This window comes from Poecile atricapillus, chromosome 2, assembly GCF_030490865.1.
Source record: "Poecile atricapillus isolate bPoeAtr1 chromosome 2, bPoeAtr1.hap1, whole genome shotgun sequence".
Taxonomy (NCBI): Eukaryota; Metazoa; Chordata; class Aves; order Passeriformes; family Paridae; genus Poecile; species Poecile atricapillus.
The window spans coordinates 148722706-148745791 of NC_081250.1; the positions used below are offsets into that span (position 1 = coordinate 148722706).

The window sequence follows — 23086 nt, forward strand, 5'->3', positions numbered from 1 at the left end:
CCCCTCCAACCCAAACAATTCAGTGATTCTCTGACTCTGTGATCACATTCTTGGCTTTGGCTATGAGGTCAGATCTTCTCTATTTCACTGAGCTTCTCAACCCAGCAACATCTCAGATGAGATTTCACAGATCATTGTACCAAACCCCAAATTCACATAGGAAAAAAAACCAACAAAACAACGTGAAGAATGTGATTTGTCAAAGAACTACTTACAGACCTGATAACTGTGCCACTACAAAAAAAATGACAACAGCACTTATGACTAGCTGAGGAAACTCCCACCCACGTCAAAATAGTGTAGTATGGACCAATGCTTCCACATTCAAACATCCTGTCTGCTTTACGATGCTCAGCACTTCCATATTTCTATACAAACCAAACTCATTCTTTGGCCAGGAGGGCAGGAAGGCAGAGCCAAACTATTCTCCCTACTCCCATCCACCCAAGATTGGGATGCCACATTCCCACTGCCCATTAGGGAAAGGCTCCTGGCCTGGGGCTCCGCTATCCCCTGAACCATGTCAGGTCATTGTTTAGAAAGAGCTCATTAGCACTGAGTGAAGCCATCCCACCAAGTGTCCCATGGGCTGTGGTGGGACAGTGCCAGGGCCCAGGACTTTTGCTGGCAGTGGTGTGGCTTCCAAGGGCCTGTGCTGACACAGGACATCCCTCTGGGTGGCATTTCTCCTGGCTGCACTGTGCATGCACATGAAGAGTCGGGCCCTCCATCACTGCTGCGCAGCACAAGCTTCCATGGGGATAGCTGGGGTATTCAAAGGGGTTCCCTCAGTCCCAGAGCTCACATGGGGATATCCAGAACCAGCAGATACTTGGCTGAGTTACTCAAGCATTGATTACAGAGTTGCTGGAGCACGTCCAGAGAAGCACAATGAAGCTGGGGAAGGGTTTGGAGGACAAGTCTGATAAAAAACATCTGAGGGAGCTGGGGGCATTAAGCCTGGAGAAAAGGACACTCAGGGAGATCTTGCCACTTTCTACAACTCCCTGAAAGGAGGTTGTAGCCAGCTGGGGGTGGATCTCTGCTCCCAAGTAACAAGCAAAGAGGACAAGAGGAAATGGTCTCAAGTTGCACCAGGGATTCAATATTAGGAACAATTTCTTCACTGCAAAGGTGGTCAAGCATTGGAACAGGCTGTGAGGGAAATGGTGGAATCATTGTCCCTGGAAGCACACAAAGAAAGTGTAGATGTGGCACTAAGGCACAAGGAGTGGTGGCAGCCATGGCAGTGATAGGTTAAGAGTTGAACTCGATGATCTCAGAGGTCTTTTCTCACCTTAATAATTCTGTGATTCCACCATAACAGTGGAGCACAAAGGAGACAAGTTCATGCTGAACATGTACCAGTGGTCACTCGTAACACTGGTAGTTTCAGCTCTACAGGATGTTGCCTTAAGCTCACAGTGGTGGTTGTCATGGCCAGAATGCCTTCCAGATGACAGTGACTCCATCTTGCACAGGCTCACACACGTGCATTTCTTTGGGCAGGACATGCTTTCATACAGTGTTACACAAAGAGGGAATTTTCATGAGATAAGAAGACAAGGAAGCCCCAAGTCCTTTAATATTTAGGCTTGATCCATCTTGGATCTGTTTCTTTCCTAGCCATTCACTAGCCACCACATCATTAACTTCTCAAAGAACTGACTGTCTTCATAATGATCCAAGGCCAGCTTCTCTTGAGTTGTTCCCCCACTGCCTCTCTGGGAAACAGGTGGATTGGGGAGAGTGATACAGACCCAGTGCTTCTGCTGGGAAATGGAAAACTTGCTCCCTGCAGTGATCACCACCATCAGTGTCTGACCCCTTTCCCTGGAAAGTGCTGGATATGTGGTGTTGTTTTCTGTGCCCATAACTGACTCGGGATTAGTTACTGAGAAACAGCTTGGCAGCCTTCCAGAAAGAAAAGAAAACCGCTCTATTGCCTTATGGCCAAACAAAGTCTACAGTTTGTCTCTAATCACCTCCATTAGAGCACAGTTCGCCTTCTAATCAAAGGCCACGTTTCCCATTTTACTTTTCTTCCCATCTTCCACCCATGCCAGGACCAGAACCTTGCAAACATTCCTATATATGTAGAGACTAAGAGATTAAAATATCCCTCCTCCATGGTCTGAAAGCTCAGTCTAATAGAGAGGTTTTCTGCTGGAGGAAAGCACAAGAAAAATACATTGGTGATCTCTCAACAAAGCTTTTTTTACATCTCTCTGCCAGACTCACAAATTTTACAGCTACAGAAAACTATGACCAGCGTCAAGGCCTCTTGCACATGACATCAGACACATCATATCCCACAGCAATATCTGCTCTTTTGGAAAATAATATTTCCTTTCTCAGAAGAAAATGCTGTTAAAACCAGCAGTTTGAGGCCGAAATGAACAAGACCTCATCTCTTAAAAAGGCATCAGCCTGCATTTTAAAGAAGCCAGAGCATACTCTACAAGCCCCATAGGTGATCTTTTTTCAGGCATTAACTGTGCTGAGTTAGGAAAAAATGAATCTTACATGCCCCTTAAGAAGCAGCTTCTAGTTCCCACTTTTGTCTTGCTGAAGTGATTCTGGCAATCAGTGCAACAAATTGTAACACTGATGATGAGCCCTCTATTCCCATGTTTCCATACTTCTCCAAAGGCAAGATGAGTACTGATGGTCATATCTCCTCATATATTCTTACACTGGTGGTTTGGGAGTTTTGATCATTACCACTGCCAGAATTTAATATGGCATGAATTTTCTTAGTCAGTGCAAGGTTATGTACAAGTACAAACAAAAGAGTAATTTAAACTAAAGTTTCAGTGTCATGGTTCTCTTGACTTCTTGCACAAATACTGAGCAAGCACAAGTTTCCATCACACAGTGTCTGCCCAGACAAAAATAAAGCTGCACATGTACATCCAATCTATTATTTCCATTAACTTCTTTATACATATAGATAGGACATCAGCCTGTGGGAGCAAGTCCAGAAGAAGCCCCAAGTTGATTAGAGGGATGGAACATCTCTCCTGTGTGGAAAGTGGAGAGAATTTGGATTATTCAGGAGGTGAAGAGAAGGCTTTGGGGTGACCTGATTGCAGCCTTTCAACACCTGAGAGATGGAGACTTTTTACAAAAACCTGGAGCGACAGAACAAGGGGGACTGGCTTCAAATAGTAAAGACAGTAGATTTAGGTTAGATATTAGAAGTTTATTTTTTTACTCTAAAGGTGGTGAAGCACTGGGATGGGCTGACCAGAGAGGTTTTGGCTGCCCCGTCCCTATCAGAACTCGAGGCCAGGCTGTATGGAGCTCTAAGCAACCTGATCCAGTGAAAGGTACTCTTGTTCATGGCAGGAAGTTGGAAATAGGTGATCTTTAATGTCCCTTGCAACCCATTCTATAATTCTATAATAAACTTATAAATGTAATTGCTTTTGAGTTAATGTTGCCATGGTGAAACGCACTAGAACCTCTCCCTGAGCTGGCCCATTTTGATCCACCTTCTACAGCTGGAACTCATCTCTTTATGCTCCACCTTCATTAAAAAGAGCTGCCATAACAGAATTAGTGAATCCAGCAGGAAGGTTTAATGCTGCTTGGCAGACTCACAGGGGGTAAGCACTGTGTTGTTTTCCTTGGTGAAAGTCAACATTAACCATTTCATCATTCTATCACCCTAGCACAGCTCCTCCTCACCTACAAACCCAGAGGTGTAGGGGGAATCAAACTTAGAATCCAGTGTGGAATTCCAGATGAAAGTGAAATGAAAAGCTCAGCCCAAGACCAGGAAAACACACAGGCAATGTTTTCTCTATGCTGGCTTCAGCTGCTTTTTTGTGGGCCCCACCAACCCTAGGAAAATCATCAACGTGTCAAAAAAAAAAACCCCAAACCACCAAAACCAAAACAAAACTACAGAAATTACTATATAATTATAGATTCATTGCAGATATATGTCTACACTCTCCACTTTTGCATTCAAAATTATATAATTAAACATCTACTGATTTAATGAAAACTCAGTCTGTACTATTCTGAAATTAGGACACTCACCTCCCCCTGTGGGAGCACAGATCCACCCAGAATGAATTGCATGTTTATCCACCCCTGTGGTTTCCATTCCCTAGGTTTTATTTGTGTTAACTGAGAGAAAATCACTCCATTCACTTCCAGTTATGTATATGGATGTGTGTGCATATACATATATTAAAAAAAAAGTGGATGCTATAAAAAGAACTGAGTCCAGAAGAGAAGAAAATAAAGGATGCCTGTACTCCAAAAGAGGCTTATTTAAAGGACAGATTGTGGGTTTGAGTCCATGGGTGGCATGGAGTCCCGCATCAGTGACCATTCTTCACCAGAAATCCACAATAAGATGAGCAGCCAGCCCCTTCCACTGAGTGACTTGATCAACACTTCATCCTCTGCTCAGTTTGAACACACATCCAACCACAGCAGAAAAGTCACAAGCCCCTGGGACAAAGCAGATGAAGGGGAGAAGGCCCTTGGTGCCTTCAGTCCCCTGTCTTCTGGTGATAGCAGGTTACTTGGAAGTTTATTTTATAATGAGGGGTGGTGGGGGAAGAGACAACACAGACAAAACAACCTCTGTGACTATGAACTTACTGACATCAATTTACTTGCTCTCCTTGGCATTTCTCCCTCTCACTCCACCACTGAGTTACGGGTAGAAGCACTTTTCCTGAAAAGCTGTTCTTCTCCTGTGCATTTTGTGGTGAAGGGAAGACAATTATTGAGAAGGAAAAAGGAAAGAAGAGAAGATGAAAGGGTCAGCCTCACACAATTACAACCTCAAGTGTTCCTGCACCGTTCCTGACCTGCACCAACATAGCCTCAGCCTGGCACACCACTGGAGGTGCCTGTCAGGGAGCAGTGGAACACACACCAGCAGAAACATCATCCAGAAACACACAGAGCCAGGCCAAGCCCATCCTGAGAGCTGTGCTGAGCACACTAATAACACACAGGGACACCCCCAATCCACTGCTGCCCCCATGGGTAAAACCTCTGCAGTGAGGAACCATCTCCTAAGAATCCTGCATTTGTTTGATATACCTTCCCTGCTGGTAGGACAGGAGTTCTTTTAGGACTAAGTGCTTGGATCTCCATAACCCAATGTGCATCTTCATTATACCTGAGTGTATCAAACCTCTCATGGAAAATCTGCAGAGCACCCCACAAGGAAGGGATTTGCACCACGTGTAAATCCGACCATCCAAGGTTTATTTCTGGGGTCATTTAGTGCCCTGCTGTGTGAGCTTAAGAAAACCACTGGATTCACTAGAAATGACTCAGAATGCATGCAAATAGCCATACAAACTTGTGACAAGTCAGTCTAATACTTTCTCAGATGTTTGGTTAATTGAACATTTATTATCTTGCACACTACTAGTTAGTGGGAAATAATTAGCAGTGAGATATTACTGAGCATAAACAAAGAGGAGTGAAACCACTCTATGCTACAAAATAGAAATTAATGCTTTACTTATAAAATAAACTAAAGAACCTAAAAAAAAAATAAAAATTCTTGACCCTGTGGATGAAGTGATATTTTTTCAATATTTCAGTAGCATCTAGCATTTTATGGTCAAGGCATGTGCCCACAGAAATCAAAGTAAAAAGCTGAGAGACTTTTCTTTATTACAGGCCCCCTAGAACAAATAAAAATATCGACCTCCAAAGCCAAATTACTTATAATCAACTCAAAAATAGTTTGCAGAGATTAATGTGGTGGGAGGGTGTAGCAACCCATCCACTAATTCCATTTATTTATAGTTCCTATTCTGTTTTCTTGTACTGTCAGCAAGCACACAGGACAGTATTTTTAACTAAATAATAGTATGCAAAAGGATTTACAATGAAAAAAAAAAAAAAATCCCACCCACTGGGATAAACTCCTAATTATAGATGATAAAAATCCTTGATTCTGAGCCAGTCATACATTAAGGAGATTCCTGTGTACCATCTTACATTGTGTGAAGCTACACTGTCTTACAGCTTGTAAAGCTGTGAGCACGTAAATTCTCAGCTGGTGATAAATAAATTATAAAGATGGTATTAGCCCAGGAAATTAATTCTTTGGGATATTATCAAGGTCACTACAAAGAACAATTTATCAGGCAGGTAAATTAGACAGGCATCTGCTTCTATGCTTTCTAATAGAAATCAGAACAGACTGTGTAAATGATGTTGAATTCTTGAAAGATTTGCAGTTCTGCAAATGTTACACTTGTCCTTAAACAACTTTGCTAAAAATCAACGTGCATGACTCACTATTCCAGCACAGAGCTCTGATAGTTTGGAGGAATAGTTGGCAGATACATCCCTGAATAAACTAACACAGTAAATTTTCCAGTACATTTTGCTTTCTTTTGTGAGTATTACACACTCACAATTCAACTAAGACTCATATCCTATTCATTACAAGCAAGGATAATGATTATTTCCTTCTATTTTTATATTCTGTTACCCTTTTGATTAGAGCCATAAGCTCCAATAGAGCCACAGGTGTAGAAGTGGGATTATTTCTCTGGAGTGGGAGTGGTGATTGAAGGTTGTCAGTAAGCTCTGCTAGGAAAGGAACATTATGACAAACATCTGCCCTCTTGCAAAACTCCTGGCACTGCCAAAATATATAGGGAAATATGGTGTAAGGAATTGAAAAAAGTGGCTATCCAGTTTCCTAGTCTAAGTGACCTCTCCAAAGTGCCTGATCTGTGCAGTGTGTGTGCTGCACCAGAGAACAATGAGTCTGGATTTCAGGAACCTGTGACTCAAAGGTAGGTCTGGATCATTTCAGTCCCCAAGGGATTGTTAGTCCTCAGCACATCCCTTCTCTATCATGATCCTTCTTATATGTGTTATGTTTATATAAAAGTTAAAATATTTGAGACAAGGCATGCTGTATTCCATCAGCCAAGCCCTGCTCAACAATAACAAAAACATCTCTACATTGTCAACACTGTGTTCAGTAGAAATCTAAAACATATCTCTATACCAGCCACTGTGAAAAAAATTAACTCCATCCCAGCCAAAATCAGCACTCTACTGCAGAGGTGCCATTCACATGGACACTTCTGCAAAAGGCACCCAGAGTGAATTCAGTGAAAATTTGAATAAATCATAGAGCTGTTGAATGGTTTGGTTTGGAAGGGACCTAAATGATCAATCAGTTCCAAACCTGCCATGGGCAGGTGTCGCCCTGAAAACTCAGCTTCTGAGCTTGCTAACATAGTTTTCTAAAGACTTTCCCAGGACAGTAACTGTAAACATAGATATGTGTACATTCTTTCTGTTACACGTCTTGTGATGGACATCTCTCATAGCCAGTGCAGTGAGAAAGTGTTATCCTGACCATCCAATCCCTGGCTGTGGTCAGGAGCCTATAAATCCTGGGGGGAAAAATAAATTTTCTCTTCTCTTCACCACACTTCAACCTGTGTCCGTGTGATCTATTCATCTTCAGCGGTAACAGGCAGGGACACCTGCTACACCAAAGTCCTGTTCCATTGGAACTTGTTCCAGTGCCTCACCACCCTCAAAGTATTTCTTCCTATCTAATCTAAATTTAATCTCTTTCAATTTAAAGCCATTTCTGTTTCTTCTATCAGATAATGATCAGATAAGAAAGATTGTTTAATTACATTAACCTTTGCTCAGAACTCCACTGGCTCAAAGTCAGCTTCCCAATCCCATTCATAGCAGGATGAATTTATCACAGCAGTTCTTCCACTGGGTTCGTTCACCAGGTCCTCCAAGTGAATTTTTACCTTGTCTCTATGGGAAGACAACCAGGATGCACCAGCAATGGGTTTGGTTTACATTCAAGCTGGTCTGAGCTGGCATCCTTCCCATTTTGCTTCCAGTAGAGTTTGGTTTGGGGTCTGACTTTGTTACAGTGAGAACTGGAAAGATCATTAAGCACCAGTGGATTCACGCTTCAATTAACAACGACAACAAAAAAGCTATTAGCAACAAAGGTATTTGTCAATAATAGTAATTAAAAAAGCTGTCTCTGTTACTCTTAATTGTATTGCAGCCATTATTTGTTTTTTAAAGCATTATTTCCTTGCTACAAATGAGCCAACAGACTGCAGCAGGTAATATCCCAACACAGTTAACTTCAAGGACCAATTTATCACAAGATTTAGGCAGAAGCCTGCGATAAGGGACAGGGAACCATTCTTCTCACAAGAGTAGTCCCTTAGGGATTCAATAAACTTGACAGTACAATATTTGATCCTAAACATATGGCACTACTTGAAAACAGCTCTCTAAACTGGCATTGTCTCCTTCAGCTGCACAAACCCTGCAGCATCAGGGAACTGGGTGGGAAATGCAGCATGTCCAGCTCAGCTTGCAACAATGCTGGCCTGAATATCCATCAGTAATCTAAATTCCAGCAAACTGAATTTACTGGCATAAGGAAGCAAGCACTATTGTATTCCCAGAATGTGCCAGGGAAAGGTTCAACTCTTGTACTGTTGGCTGTCAAAGTGAAGAATCCAATGAGAAAGTTATATAAGCTCTCTAAAAAGTGAATGAAAAGAGAGAGACACTCAGAGGTTGAATCGTGTCACCTGTCTCAAACAGTCATCCTCAAAAAGGATGAAACATTCTCTTCAGATGGCTGCTCCTTTCCACTGACTGTCAAAAGAGCATGGACAAATAACTTTCAGGCTACTGCAGTTAGATGGTATGAATCCTACCAAAGACCTGAATGTAAAGATACAAAACTGTTTAATTCTATTTGTGGTTTTCAGTTCTGATCCAACATCAATCTTAACTCAGAAACACCCTTTGATCTAAGCTACTAGGGTCATTTGCCACAAAGCTTTAACACTAGTGACTAAAATATTGCTGAACCATCCCACCTGTGTCATACAAGTACTGTAGCCTCTGGCAGAGGTGTTGCATCTTCAGTGCCAAATCAGGGAGATTTTTGCAGTAGATGTAGAACTAATATACAGATAGAACTAATATATGCTATCCATCTTGCTGTAAAACCCTGGAGGAACAAAGCACAGTGATTCCTATGGCAGTGTAGCTAAATTAAGTCTCACCCAGAGGTGGTGGATTGGGTTGATTGTGTGTAATCACTTTGCAGTAAAAATGTCTTGTATTTCATCTGCTCTAGAGCTTTACCATGTTACAGCTTTATCTATCTCACTGTAAAAAAAGACTGATACTTCAGACTGAAAGGACACATTTTTCAGAGTTTATACATATAGAAACTTTTATACATATGCACATACTGAAACTTATACACATATGTGTTTTTATATATAAATTCCTTAGTTTCCTAGAGTACAGATAAAGTTATAGCCAAACTGACACAGTGTTGACTATTAATCCAAAAGGAAATTAATGCAGTTTAGCATCCTGATGTCCCATGACCCTGCTGTTCAACAGACAAGGATAGCAAGTGACAAAAATCACTGTACCCAAATGAGCTACCTCACTTGAAAGATACCTTCCCTGCTTTTGGTCAGCAGTACTTGCAGTTCCCAAAATATACAGCTTGAAAAAAAGCATTTTATGCAGAACTTAGAACTATTCTCCACCATTTTTAAGCACATTAATACGGCAGAACTTGCAACAATTTCTTAATTGCATTTTAAAGAACTTAATTAGTACTTTATCAAAAAGCAGTTCTCCAAGGTGTCAGAGTACTCCCACTGCTTTTGTTTTGCATCATAAACAAGCTTACTAATCTGAAAAGGAATTTGCTATTTGGGTGTAACTTGTAGGGAACTTGATGGGATTGAATCACTAACCCTACCATTTACTAACAAAAATAGTCCACCACTTAAACCACACTGCAGCTCTACCACTGAGGAAGAAATATTCTTAACAGACTGATACATTAGAATTAAATTATGTTTGTTGGCTTGGTTTATTTCAAGAAAAAAGAAAAAAGAAGTTAAAATTCAGAAACATTTACAAACTTCCAAAGGAGAAAGGATGCACCACTTCATATTACCAAGGGATAAGAAAGGAAATCATTGTATCATTTAAGTTTGAAACATAGTAATAACATCACTAGAATTAACAGAATATTGCTGTTGCAGAAAGACCATGCAAGGTTTACAGCTACCACAGATGTGTTCAAACAGATGCTCCATCCATGGGAGTGTTCAAGGCCAGGTTGGATGGAGCTCTGAGCAACCTGGCCTAGTGGGAGGTGTCCTTGTCCATGACAAGGGGGTTGGAATGAGATGATCTCTTCCAACCTAGGCCATTCTATGAATTTGTGATCTACCTAAAGCTTCAAAATAAGCCATTAAAGCTTAATTGCCCAACTTTGCTTTGATCACAGAAATAAATAACACAGGTTTCTAAAGACAGCTCAGCTGAACACAGAACTGGAAGCAATGGTTTCATCCCAGATCTTAAAAGTAGGTGTTCCTGTCCATTTTGTTCCAGGTGCTAATGTGACAGTTTATCTATCTCTGAACACAGTTTTGGTCTTATAGTTCTGTTCTGCCTCTGCAATTGTTACCAAAATCAGTTCAATTATGAGGTGATGCACTTGATTCAATACTGTGAAAGGTCACAAATTTTCTGGTTAATCTATTTGATGAGAAAGCTGAGCTTTTGTGCCAAACCTTTTCCCAGGTGTCACAGGCAGCCCATGAACAGCAACCACCGCATCCTTCTGTGAAATCCAGGACCTGCCATGGTAAATCCAAACTCCCTCATTAGGCTGAATCACAGGATCTGCAGCTCTCATTGGAGTTACTCCTCACTAAAGAGTTTGAGGTTGGAACTTATGGAGCCAGGAGCAAAAAAAAAAAGCAACCTCACCAGCCCTGAGAGACCACGCTCACCATTGCTATAGTGGGTTTACAGAAATATTCATTTTATAAGAAGCTGGGGGTTTCAGGAAACCCACTGGGTTTTAGAAGTATAATATCTTATGATGGAATATTATTGCATGGGTTTTTCCTGCTCTGATTCAGATTCAACCTTTTCTATCATTTCCTGCAAATTCTACCAGGTCCATCAGGAGAACTGGGAATAAATCCCCATAGCACCTCCCCAGACTTTCCCTAACCTAAAAAGAACTACATCTCCAAATCGAAAGAGAGCAGAGGAAATGGATTTAATGTCCACCTCAGATTGCAGGCTTAATTTTCAGGTGCACCTAACCACAGCAGGCAATGATCTATTCCATTTATAGATTTTGTTGGGAGTTACTGGCATCTTTTGATGTAAATAGTCACATGAAGCATAAGAATTAACCACAGAGCAGGCTTAGAACACTAAGACCTTAAGTAACTGGTGTCCTTTCAGTTTGAGGTCAGTTTAGAGGTTGTAAATGAAGGAGGAAGAAGGGCCTGACTGTACAAATCTGCTGAAATTTAAAGTATTTTAGATTCATGAAGCCACATGCCAAAGGTTTTCTCCTCATTGCTTTGTTTTTCTTGGACTGAAAAGCCTGTAACTAAACCTAAAGCCTCAGAGGTTTTTAAGTGCCTTGCCCTAATCTCCTGCTGAGCATCTGGCCATCTTCAGAGGTTATTCTTTCTGCTGAGCATTCCTCAGCTGTCCATCAGACAGCAAACACCACGAGAGACAGTGCTGCCCCAAGGATGAGTTGTCTCTTTTACCCCATCATTTGGACTCCACTGGAGCAGACAGAAAGCCTCCTGATTGCAGCTGGAGAAGTCCTGGGCTCCACAGCTGAATATTGAAAGTGCTGAGCATCCACAGCTCCTGCAAAATCAATGTGGGCTGCAGACAGGGTTGAAAAACAAGCTACTTCCAGCACATAAGAATATGTTCCAGCTTTTTGCCTGCTTCTATTTCTGTATTTCTCCTTCACTTCTACATTATTTAGAAATGGCTTCCATAGTCACCACATTTTTCCCCCTTTTATTTTTCTCCAAACAGCACATTACTTTTTCATAAGGCTCTGAGACCCATGCTTTTCCTGATTGTCTCAATATTTCTTTCTAAATCTGAGACTTATTTTTATCTGAGTCCTTGCCTTTACAATTATTTTTAATGTACATCAAATATTGTTCAGAGAGCTTTCCTGTCTGAAATGCAAGAAAACCTATTACAATCTAAGGGAGATGTTATCATCCAGCCAGATTTTGTGACTTCAGACAACATGTTGTTGTCAGTCCAGAGATTCACTGCTTTACATAAAGTGATTGCCTGTGGTTTATGATGCTACTATTTGTCTGTAACTGCTAAAGAAAGAAGCTAGAGATAAGAAAGGCAAGTGCAAAAGGTTTAATTGATCTCATTTTATTATATTCCTATCTGCAGAGTCCCATATTAATATTTACAGTGCTCTGTATGAAGTTGCAGGTTTGGAACAAACTCCTTTTCTCACAAACTGCATCAAAGAAAAGAAGTAAAACCATTTTCTGTCACAGACTTATTTCTAAAACTCTGGGTTTTGGATGACTTTTGAATTCATATCTTTTTCTCCCTCAGCAAAAAGAAGAAATCAGGCCACAGATGCTGAAATAACCTCACCACCTGAAGGCAATGTCTAAGACATTGCTTTTTCCAGCATAAAAGGGAATGAAAATAAATCAATAAATCACTCTCTGAAACTCTAACAGAGCTAACATCCGTTCTGGAGGAGAAAAGCTACCCGAGTGCACAGAAATATCAAAGTGCTGCCTGGAGGCACTGACAGACAGTCTGTGTCTAAGTGAAGGTGGTGGCAAGCTTGCTCGTCCCTCCTACCAACAACTCCCAGCAAGATGCTCCCAGCGTGGCTGAGGAGGGAGGACTCTGCCATCCCTCCCTGAACAAACTGGAGCTGAGGCAGTAGTAAAACAGCAACAATTATGTGTACTGGAAAGCCTGTTTAAGGAAAATGGGACAGGATCCTGCAGAGATCCATCTGCAGTGGGATATTTTTGTTAAACAAGATGTTTATTCAAGGCAAGCAAGTTGTGCTGAAGCTTAGAAGGGGAGATTGAATGGGAAAACCCCGCCTAACAATCCACTTTATGCACAGCACAAACCAGAGCACACCAGATCACAGGCTCAGGTCTGCATTGGGAAGGATTTTCCTCAGTTTTCTGAAGTCCTTAACTAATGTTCATCAAGCTGATATGAGCTAGCACTGCACCAAAGGACGCAATCCAGGTCTTCTGCTCCTAGATAGCTGCTCTCACCTTGTGCTGGTTCCTCCCCTGGGAGAGCATGGTGAAATAAATCTGAGAAAAACTAATCTGGGAAAGGAAACAAAAATATTCATTGGCTTCTTGGTATAGTTCATGGTGGGGCCACATAAATGCACGTGCTGGCAGATGGGAAAAGGAAGTTAGGAAAAATAAGATTTTCTTTTTTATAAGTGGGGCTGGTCATAAAACAGCACTGTTGCAAATCTCAGAACAAATCTATTCATTTCAGAGTACCAAGTAAAATAAGAATTTATTTAGAATCATGGAGTTGTTTAGACTGGAAAAAGCCCTTAAGAACACTGAGTCCAACCATTAACCCAGCACTGCCAGGCCCACCACTAAACCATGTCCCCAAGCATTACACCTACACATCTTTTAAATGTCTCCAGGGATGGTGACTCCACCACTTCCCTGGACAGCATCTTCCACTGCTTCACAATCCTTTCAGTGAAGAAACGTTTCTGAACATCCAATCTAAACCTCCCTGGTGAAACTTGAGGCCATTTCCTCTTGTCCTATTGCTCGTTTCCCATGAGAAGACAAATCCCCACCTGGCTATGATGCCTTGGAATGGCTACCTGGAACAGAGGCTAGACAGAGTTAGAAAATAAAGTAGGTGTTTATTAAAGGCCTTCAATAGGTACAGCTTGGGCAGTGCAAACACCTCACAGAGGCTACACCCAAGATGACAATGGCCACGAGTTTCTCAGACAGCTGAAAGTTGGGTCTATTTGCATATCAGGGGTTAATTGTCCAAATACAGCTTCAGGTAATGAAGTCATATTCCCCCAGTTTGCTCTTTGTCCCAATTCACTTTTGTTTATACTTTTGGGGCCTGAGGCCGAGGTTGTCCTTGGTTCTCAGGCCTGGAAGGATTGTTTTGTCTTGTTTTGTCTGAGCAAAATGTGAAGACACTTAACTAACGCTCTATGTGGAGTTCAGAATTATACTCTAATGCAATACAGGATCTGAAAAATATAAAAGCTAAAAACTTAAGGCATCATCCTTTCAGGGATTTGTAGAGAATGATAAGATTCCAGCTCAGCCTGCTTTCCTCCAGGCTAAACACTCGCAGCTCCCTCAGCCACTACTCAAAAGACTCATGATAAAGACCCTTCACCAGCTTTGATGCCCTTCTCTGGACATGCAACATTTAAATTATGTGGAGGTTACACAGTGCTAGAAGAGAGCTGTAGTTATGATCTGGGAAAACAGTCACTTCTTCATGATCTGTGGAGAAACTGAGGGACAACCAGCAGCCACAGCTCATTCGCAGAGCTCAAAGCTGCCTGCCAGACACCAGCTCTGGAACCATTTCTCTCTAAGCTGGTGATGACTGGGCCAAGTGGAAAAGTAGATTTGAGAGTTTCAGACATTTGATTTGAAAATAAAAAGTTCTGTAGGAGAAAAAGAATAACTGAATATCTCTGCAGTGCTTCCTGAAGGCAAAAGATACCAGACAGTTCTTCAACTAAATGGCAGAGGATCACCACTAAACAAACATTTAGTCCTCACATCCATGAAAAGTCTTTTTTTTCTTTAGTTTCAAGTAAAGGATAAATCAGTTGGAAATTCTGTCATGGACTTTTCATGCCTTCACAGGAAACTGCCATTATCCAGCAAATGTGGTGATGAAAGGATGAGTGATCCTGTCGTCTGTAACATGAATGATTGCTGGAAGATGGAGATGTTACAGAGAATGTTACAGGCACCACAACAACTGTGGGAGTGCAGCATCAAGAAGCAGCAGGACATATCAGAGGTGACATCAGCTGGGTCACTGCCCAGCTGCAGCTTTTTAAAAAGCAGCAGTTGTCTGCTGAGAAATTAAGACTTCCAAAGCCATCTGCAAGTCGCTAGATTTTCAAGTGATGGTCAAATTCTTAGTACCTGCACTTAATCTGGACATCTTCTTCAGCAGCAAAATGTGGAATATACCCTCAGATGTTGATATGTTCCAATATTTCAGTATTTTTGTGAGATTTGACTGTACTGATAAGTCTGTTAGGAAGTGCTAGTCAAGACATGACAATTCAGATGCCTACCCTTTGTCATGGTCTCTGTGCATGAGATATTTTTAACACTAAAGGCGAAGAAGAAACAGCTTGCTGTTCTTCTGTGAATATATCATGAACTTGGGCAAAAGCAACCTCAAAAAAAGACATTTCTGAAGCTTTCAGACTGTCCTTTTGATGGATGTTCAAGGTGTTGCTTTGAAGGCTGGAAGCCCTTCATCATCAGTAACAGTAGTTGTAGCATATGTCTTATATTTTATGCACTTCATACACTACCCAAAGTCAACAAAGACAGGTAAAAATAGAAATATAAATGTTGTGAATTATCTGGACACGCTTTTGATACCTTATCACAAACCTCACTAAATCAACTGAAATCAGTGACAAACCATCAGTACCAAGACATTATTGAAACAATTCAGCCTCATCTCCTTCTGTTTGCAAAGTATCTGAGATTCATGTGATGACAGTCCTTTTGACTAGTATATTTTTAAATATTCCATAGCTGCCTGTTGTTATCCCTACAACATATAAGCAGGAACTGTATTTAGGAAGCATGTAGCATCTCTGGAATTCTTAGCAGAATTTCTCTCTCCTGCTTTCCTGTGAAAGCATCACCCATTCTTGCCAGCCAGCTATAGTCCAGATTGTAATGGAGATATGTGGCAAAAATATCTTTCCCTGACATGATGTCCTACTGAGCAGACATGTTATTTTTTTATTTATGCTATACTTACTGCCACAAGATCAAATGAGAGCTAAAATGCTATTAATGCTCTCAATGACATCTTCTTAGCATTAAATTCAGTCAAATATAGCAAGATGGAATGACAGTCTAGGCCAGATGTCCAGGGAGACCTGAGACAAGCGATTCTGAGCAGCTGCTGGCATGAAATCGAGCATTTGCAACACGTCACGACCCTTCACATTTCAGTAGCAGTACCAGGACTGGAGGACTCATCAGTGGTCAGTACAAAAAAAACTTCCTCCCATTTCCTCCCTTTGATTCATGTGTCTCCCTGGAGCTTACATGGGATTATGTCTATTAAAACCAGAGCCTGGCTGTGGCAATATATGCTGTTGTCTCAGAATGTGCACAAAATAAACAGCAGCTTGGCATGTGCTCTGGTCATGTTTTCCACCCACCCTGTGGCTTGTATATTCGTGTTTTTTATGCAGAGCTGTCATTAAAACCACTGAAAGTTAACTACAATAGCTGGTAAAAGTTTGATTTTCTAAACATGTAGAAGGCCTAACCATCACAGAGAACTCCTTTCCTGTTCCTACTGCATTAACATGGAATTTAAAAGTGGTATATGCTTGAGAAATCACTTGGTCCTGTTCTCCATCTCCATTCTCCCCCAAAACAGTTCTACTCACACATGCAGGTAACAAAAAATTAACTGATCTCTACCAGAATATTTCTGCTGGAGATGCTTTCATTACTTCATCCTCTATTTCATATTTATTTAGACCTGATCTAAACATCATGTCTCTTAAAATCTCTCTGCATGCAAAGAAATAAATTAAATAAGTATGATAACACTGATTCTGCCAAAAGCACTTTCCCTGTTTGAAATGTAGGAAGAAAAAAATTAGGGTTCGTGTATTTAAGGGTGAAAAGTTACTGTGCAGGCGAAATTTCAGTCAGAGGTGAGAAGTGAGACTATGAGAGAGGAATAGCCCTGCAGACATCAGTACAGAAGGAAGCTCAGGAGCTGCTCCAGGTGCTGGAGCTGAGGTTCCCTGCAGCCCCTGGTGCAGCTCATGGAGAGGCAGCTGAGCCCCTGCAGCCCATGGGGGTCCATGGGGAGCAGAGATCCCCCTGCAGCCTGGGACCCCACACCAGAGCAGGGTGATGCCTGAAGGAGGTTGTGAACTTGGGAAGCTCATGCTGGAGAAAACTCCTGGCAGGACCTGTGGACACATGGAGGAGCTCATGCCAGAACAAAGAGTGTGAGGAGTCCTCCCCCCTAGGAGGAAGGAGCAGCAGAGACGTGGGATGAACTGACCACAGCCCCCATTTCTCACTGAGCTCACCAGTGCAGGTAGAAGCAAACACCTTGGAGAGTGACTGTCACATATTCAGGATGAAGGATGCTCCTTTGCAATCGAATGAGAAGTGTTATGCTGGCCTGTGTGGACACAGGATGGGCTCAGAAAGCCACAGACAGATGGTATTATACTCTGACAGGCAGGTAAATGATTTTTGGAGCAGGCAACAAATGATGACCCAGGTACAAAGCAGAGTAAACACTTGCTTTGGAAAAGGAAAATAACAGAATTGAAAAGGAAGATCACATTTTTGATGTTCAGCAGCTGTAACAGGAAGTTGTTTGAGTTGGTCAAGTGTGCCAATCAGAAGGGTTTAACATTTTCTATTAGAGCCCAGTTGTGTGGGTGATCACACAAGATTTTCACAGAAAAAAAAAAACAAACCCAAGCTCCTTCAGTATGCACAGCTTACAGTCATTATTCCCCACAATTTCCATTTGTATTGGGATTACACCATCCATTACCCATTTATGTTTAGGCTAAAAAAGCAGTAACATCTTGATGTTGCTGGGTAATGTCAACTAGACTGCCTGCTTGCATTTGTCATTCTTTAAGGACCCTACATAAGTCCAGAACTTTATTCTTACTAAGGGAGGTCACAGAAAGCAGTAACAGATCTTCACAACATCAGCTACGAGGCTGACGATGTAGTCACAACACACACTGCAAAAAGCAGCAAAGCCAGGCAGGTTTCATGCAGTCAGTAAGAACAAGAGAGTGATTTATCAGTGGTGGAAGGAGAACAAGATGTGTGATTGCTGTTCCCGTTAAAGTGCCAGGAGATACCAGCCACAGTGTCATTCCCATCCTCTTCACCAAGGAGCTGGAAAATCAGGGTCATTTATGCACTGCAAATCCCCCACACTTTTCTCCATTAAAAGTCATTCAAAACATCACCAATGCTTATGCTGTTGGCAGCCAGAGCACTAGAGAACACCAGTTGTCAGCAGAGTTGAGACACGGAAAGGCAGAAAAGCACAAACAACCTTTTGCTTCCTTAAGGATCATTCCCAGCAGCACCCAGAGCATTCTCTCCAATGCCAGAAAATAAGGGGGAAAAGGGTCCTATACAAAGTAAACCAAAATCTGGGTATAAATAAGATTCAGTAGTCCAAATTATTATAAACTAATCAAACTATATCAGAGCCAAAATAGAATTCATGGTTTACTCTGGAAGCTAACCTATAGTTAATAACAACTTTCCAGAAAAATCCATCACATCTCCTGTAGTGAAATTGTAGAAACATAACATCAGAACATAGTTTGGGTTGGAAGGGACCTTAAAGATAACCTAAATTCCAAATCCCTGCCATGAGCAGATCAGCTTTCTCAAAGCTCCACCCAACCTGGCTCTGAACAGTGACTCCTTACAGAGTGGAACTGAGTAGAAGACATGAAAATAAAGTATAAGCATGAAAGAAAGCAATCACAGCTTTTCATACCTATATGCTTACTGAACCTATTCTAATTTTGCAGAAAGGAAAGTTCTACTTACTCTCACAGAGACGCCTCCTCAGCTTCCCCCGAATTTTATCGATGGCGTTGTAATCAGACACATGAAACACATGAGCAGACTTGGGCTCTGAAGCGATCTCATCAAGTTCCTCTTTTAAGGCTTCTCCAACACCCACAGCAAAAATCCTAATCCCAGCCTGATGGGCTGCAGTGGCTGGATCCAAGACAAAATCCTGGCTCCTTCCATCAGTCAAAAGGATAGCCACCTTTTTAACAGTTCGGTCACTAAGTCTCCCACCAGCTTCCTTGGAAAAGCTGTAGGTGGTGATGTACCTGAGAGCATCTCCAGTGTTGGTGTTACCCCCATAATACTGAATCTTTCGTGCAGCCTCTTTGATTTCCTCACGGGTTTTGTACTTCCCCAGGTCGAACTCTGTGGTTGGACGATCGCCGTATCGCACCACACCTACACGGGTTTTGTCTGGGCCAATCTCAAAAGTTTCCACCAAATTAGACACCCACTGACGAACTTTCTCAAAATCTTCTTTTCCAACGCTGGAGGAGGCGTCCAAGAGGAAGACAAGGTCATAGTGAACACTCTTGCAACCTGCAAGAGTGGCAGAAGACATTCTTAAGGGGAGATGAATGCAGAGGACCAGACATACCAAATATTCCATAGATACAGCTTCCTAGTGAGCAATTTGGAGGAGGCAGCAAACACTCCCCCAATCCTGCAGAGGAAGAGCAGATTCCCAGCCCTTCTTCCTTGTGATTCACCTTATCAGTTTCAGGATATCTACAGAGCAGCATAGACTTCATTTTGAAATGCAAACATTTCCCTTCCTTTGCTTCTAACTACCTCTCCGCAATCCTTCAGCTACACCCTCTGCATGTATATCAAGATATTTTTCTCTGACTTCATTGCAGTGCCTTTGCTCAGTCAGTGCTCTGAAATGACCTGGACACATCAAAAGCTCTGTCTTGACCTTGCCTATGCCAATCCTGACCCTGAGTCATGAAGCTTTTGTGTCCCCTCTTGCATTAATGTTATGATTCATTTATGCTTAGCTAGAAGCAGTTCTTTTCCCAGCATGATATGTTGATGTAGAAAGTCTATAACAAGATTATTTCAAATTTGAGGCTTTCTGCCACTGAGTATTGGCTAAAGGATGACTTACTGAATGTGTTTTGGAATGTGTTCCTCAACAACAAAGGGCAGCTGCCTTGTAAAGGAAAAGTTCATTTATCCCCACAACCATCCCCTTGACCCAACCATGATATTTGCAATGTGAGGCCTGTATAATCCAAAACACAAAGCTATTTTAATTGCAACTTGCTTGCCCTCTATCAATCCAGCCTGGTTGTGTATTTGTCAGACACTTGCCAAAAAAGTAGATCTCTCAGGAGATGTTCTTTAGCTGTTTCTGGATACGTGCAAGTCAGGAAGCAGTAGATCCATTAAAGTGCCACTGAGGCCCAAGAGTTATCAACATAATGCCCCAGCTGCACAAAATGTGTATATATATATATACTTACATTTATTTAAACCAGTATTATAGACCATAATCCCTAATAAATTATGAGTTTTAAGATTGAAAGCTGCTCTACAAAGTCAGTTTGGTCACAGCCACCAACCATTGCTTCTCCAGCAGTTCTTGTCTCACATTGTCTCAAAAAGTATAACTGCATATTTGAACCAGTGGTAAAATTACATATTTCCTACTGAATTCCAGCATTTGAACCTACAGGAAGGTCACAGAATCTCCTTCCACACTCAGATTTTGACACAAAGTAGCTCTGGCTCGTTTGCTCATCCCAGGTTTGTGACCCTGCCCAGAATGGAAGGGTTCCAGAGCAGCCCACAACACAGTAAAGGAGGGAGTGGGTATCTCAGCTACACTGAGAGGATTTGCCTTCAGAAAATAGTAAAAAAGAATTATAAAAGAATAGGTCAGTGCTCAAGGCATTGCATGATGACCATGAGAGTGATTGAATGTACACCTGGAGTGTGGCAGGTGATGAGAAATGAGCATCACCTGCTGCTGTGTTGATTTCTGTAGCAGAGCACATCCCAGTACACCCCAGGTGCTGCAGGGCCTGTGGGAACAACCTCTGCACGTGGGATTGGGATCACACTGGGATCAGCCCATCCACATTGGGATCTCTTTGGAAGCAACCTGTTGTTGTGGTTTAACCCCAGCTGGCAACCAAGCACCACACAGCCCCTCACTCACTGCCCTCAGCAGGACTGGGGGGGAAGAGAATTGGAAAGGTGAAAGGGGGAAAACTCATGGGTTGAGAGAAGAAATTTAAAAAAAAAAAAAAAAATAGGAAAAAGTTGTGATGAAAAGCAAAATAACAAAGAGATATAAATAAAACCCAAGAAAGAGGAGTGATGCAAATGCAAACAGTTGCTCACTACTGACTGACTCTCAGTCCCCAAGCAGCAGTCTCCAGCCAAGTGTCTCCCCACTGTTTTATTTCTGAGCATGACACCACATGGTTTGGGATATCCCTTTGGTCAGTTAGGGGCAGCTGCACCGACTTTGTGCCCTCCAAATTTCTTGTGCTCCCCCAGCCTCCTGGCTGGTGTGAGGAGGAATAAAAAAGGCCTTGGCTCAGTGTGAGCTCTGCTCAGCAGTAACAAAAACATCCCTGTGTCATCAACACTGTTTCCAGCACAAATCCAAAGCACAGTCCCAGAGCAGCTACTGTGAGGAAAATTAACTGTATGCCAGCCAAAACCTGCATGTGGGACTGTGTTCTGGGATAGCATTTTGTGAGTCAGGGAGTGCTTGTCTCTAACTCCAGAGCAAGTCTGTCTGGGAAAACTCTCTCAAAGGCAGTCTGAGAGTGGAGATGATTGTTTATATCATTTTATATTATAGCATGCAAGTTACATAACATCTGCGTATATCAGCTGCTTCCAAGTGTGGCTCTGCTTTATTTTTGGAGAATATAAAAGATTAACAGTAAAAGGTAAGAAAACACTTCCCCACCTCACCCCCTTCCTAAATTCATTATTATATTAATCTATTCTGGCTGAAAGAATGTTAATTAGGTGAGACTAACTAGAGAGAAAAATCCACAAGGTACAGACCTTCCTGTTACTTATTTTAATGACTCTCAGCAGGTGAGACAACAGCAATTTTGAACAAACAGAACAGACAGAATGAATTCTGTCTGTGTTCAAGGGCAATGAGCCTTAAAACAAGGGGGAGTTAAGGCTTAAAAAGTGATGCTTATTCAAGACAGCATTGAAGGGAAGAAAAACATGGTCTTCCAGGATAATTTTTTTTTTTGGCATTGGTGATTCTTTGCTTACAGACCTGGTGGCAGGGAGATAAAATGCTGCAGAAATGCTTTTAGTAAATATTAATCTGCATTTTTAGCACTCTAATGTCAACTGCTGGACAAAATTGATTGTTTTCCAAGAATGCTATGACAGTACTTTTTACTGGCAGAAACAATTCAGTTCATGTTAAGGGACTATGGGAGATAAGTCATAGAAAACAAAATTTCAGTTTTGTAATTGCAGGAACACTCTCTGGGAGCATGATTCAAGGAGTTGTGTTCATCTACTCAGACACTGAGCCAACTGTTTTGCAATATTACCTTTAAATATAGTTCACAAACAAGCCATAAGCCCAAAATTATTTAAAGAAAGCACAGAATGAACATATAAATGGCTTCACTATATTCTGCCTGTGACAGGTCCAGAAGCAGAGGGAAAAAAAAGTGAGATTTCACTTTGGTAACTAAGTATTTATTCCTGGAAAACTTCACCCATAAAACCACAGAGATCACATAAGAAAGCTGTAAGCAACTATTCCTTAAACTGAAAGAAGGTCTAAAAAAGCCTTTTTCTTTCTTATAAATTACCCAAGCCTACAGAATAGCAGCTTTCCTAGAAAAAGAGACAAAAACCTCCTTCTCAAAATGTCTTTAGACATAAAAAATTGTGTGGGTCTACAACCATTTTTGATTTGAGGTGTGGCATCACTGGTGTCAGATAACTCTTCTTGCTGCTGCACAAAAACCAGTGTGTCCTTGTCAAGGATCCCTGTAAGAACAGTCCCTCAGCTACATCATCCTCTAATGCACTCAGTGGCATTTGGGGGAGAGTGTTCATGAGCCCGGGCCAAAAGCTGTCCCAGAGTCCATGCTAATAACTAGACAACAGAGAAACATAGAATCCTAGAGTCATTTAGGTTGGAAAAGGCCTTTAAGATCATGAAGTTCAACCATTAGCCCAACATTGTTAAGCCCATCACTAAACCATATCCCTAAGCACCACATCAAGACATCCTTCAAATATCTTGAATCTAGGGAGGGTATAAACAGTGTCCTGGCCCTGTTTAGCTCACAGGAAAGTCACAGCCAGGCAGA

The 23086-nt window shown here is 41.7% G+C and overlaps 1 protein-coding gene across 1 annotated transcript in view; it reads right to left on the reverse strand.

Moving 5' to 3' along the window:
- COL22A1 (collagen type XXII alpha 1 chain) overlaps positions 1-23086 on the reverse strand; it is a 239702-nt gene that overhangs the window by 188968 nt on the left and 27648 nt on the right. Inside the window, exon 3 of the mRNA XM_058833583.1 lies at positions 18738-19304. Within this exon, the coding sequence (XP_058689566.1) occupies positions 18738-19304 (567 nt within the window). The remainder of the gene's footprint in view (positions 1-18737; positions 19305-23086) is intronic.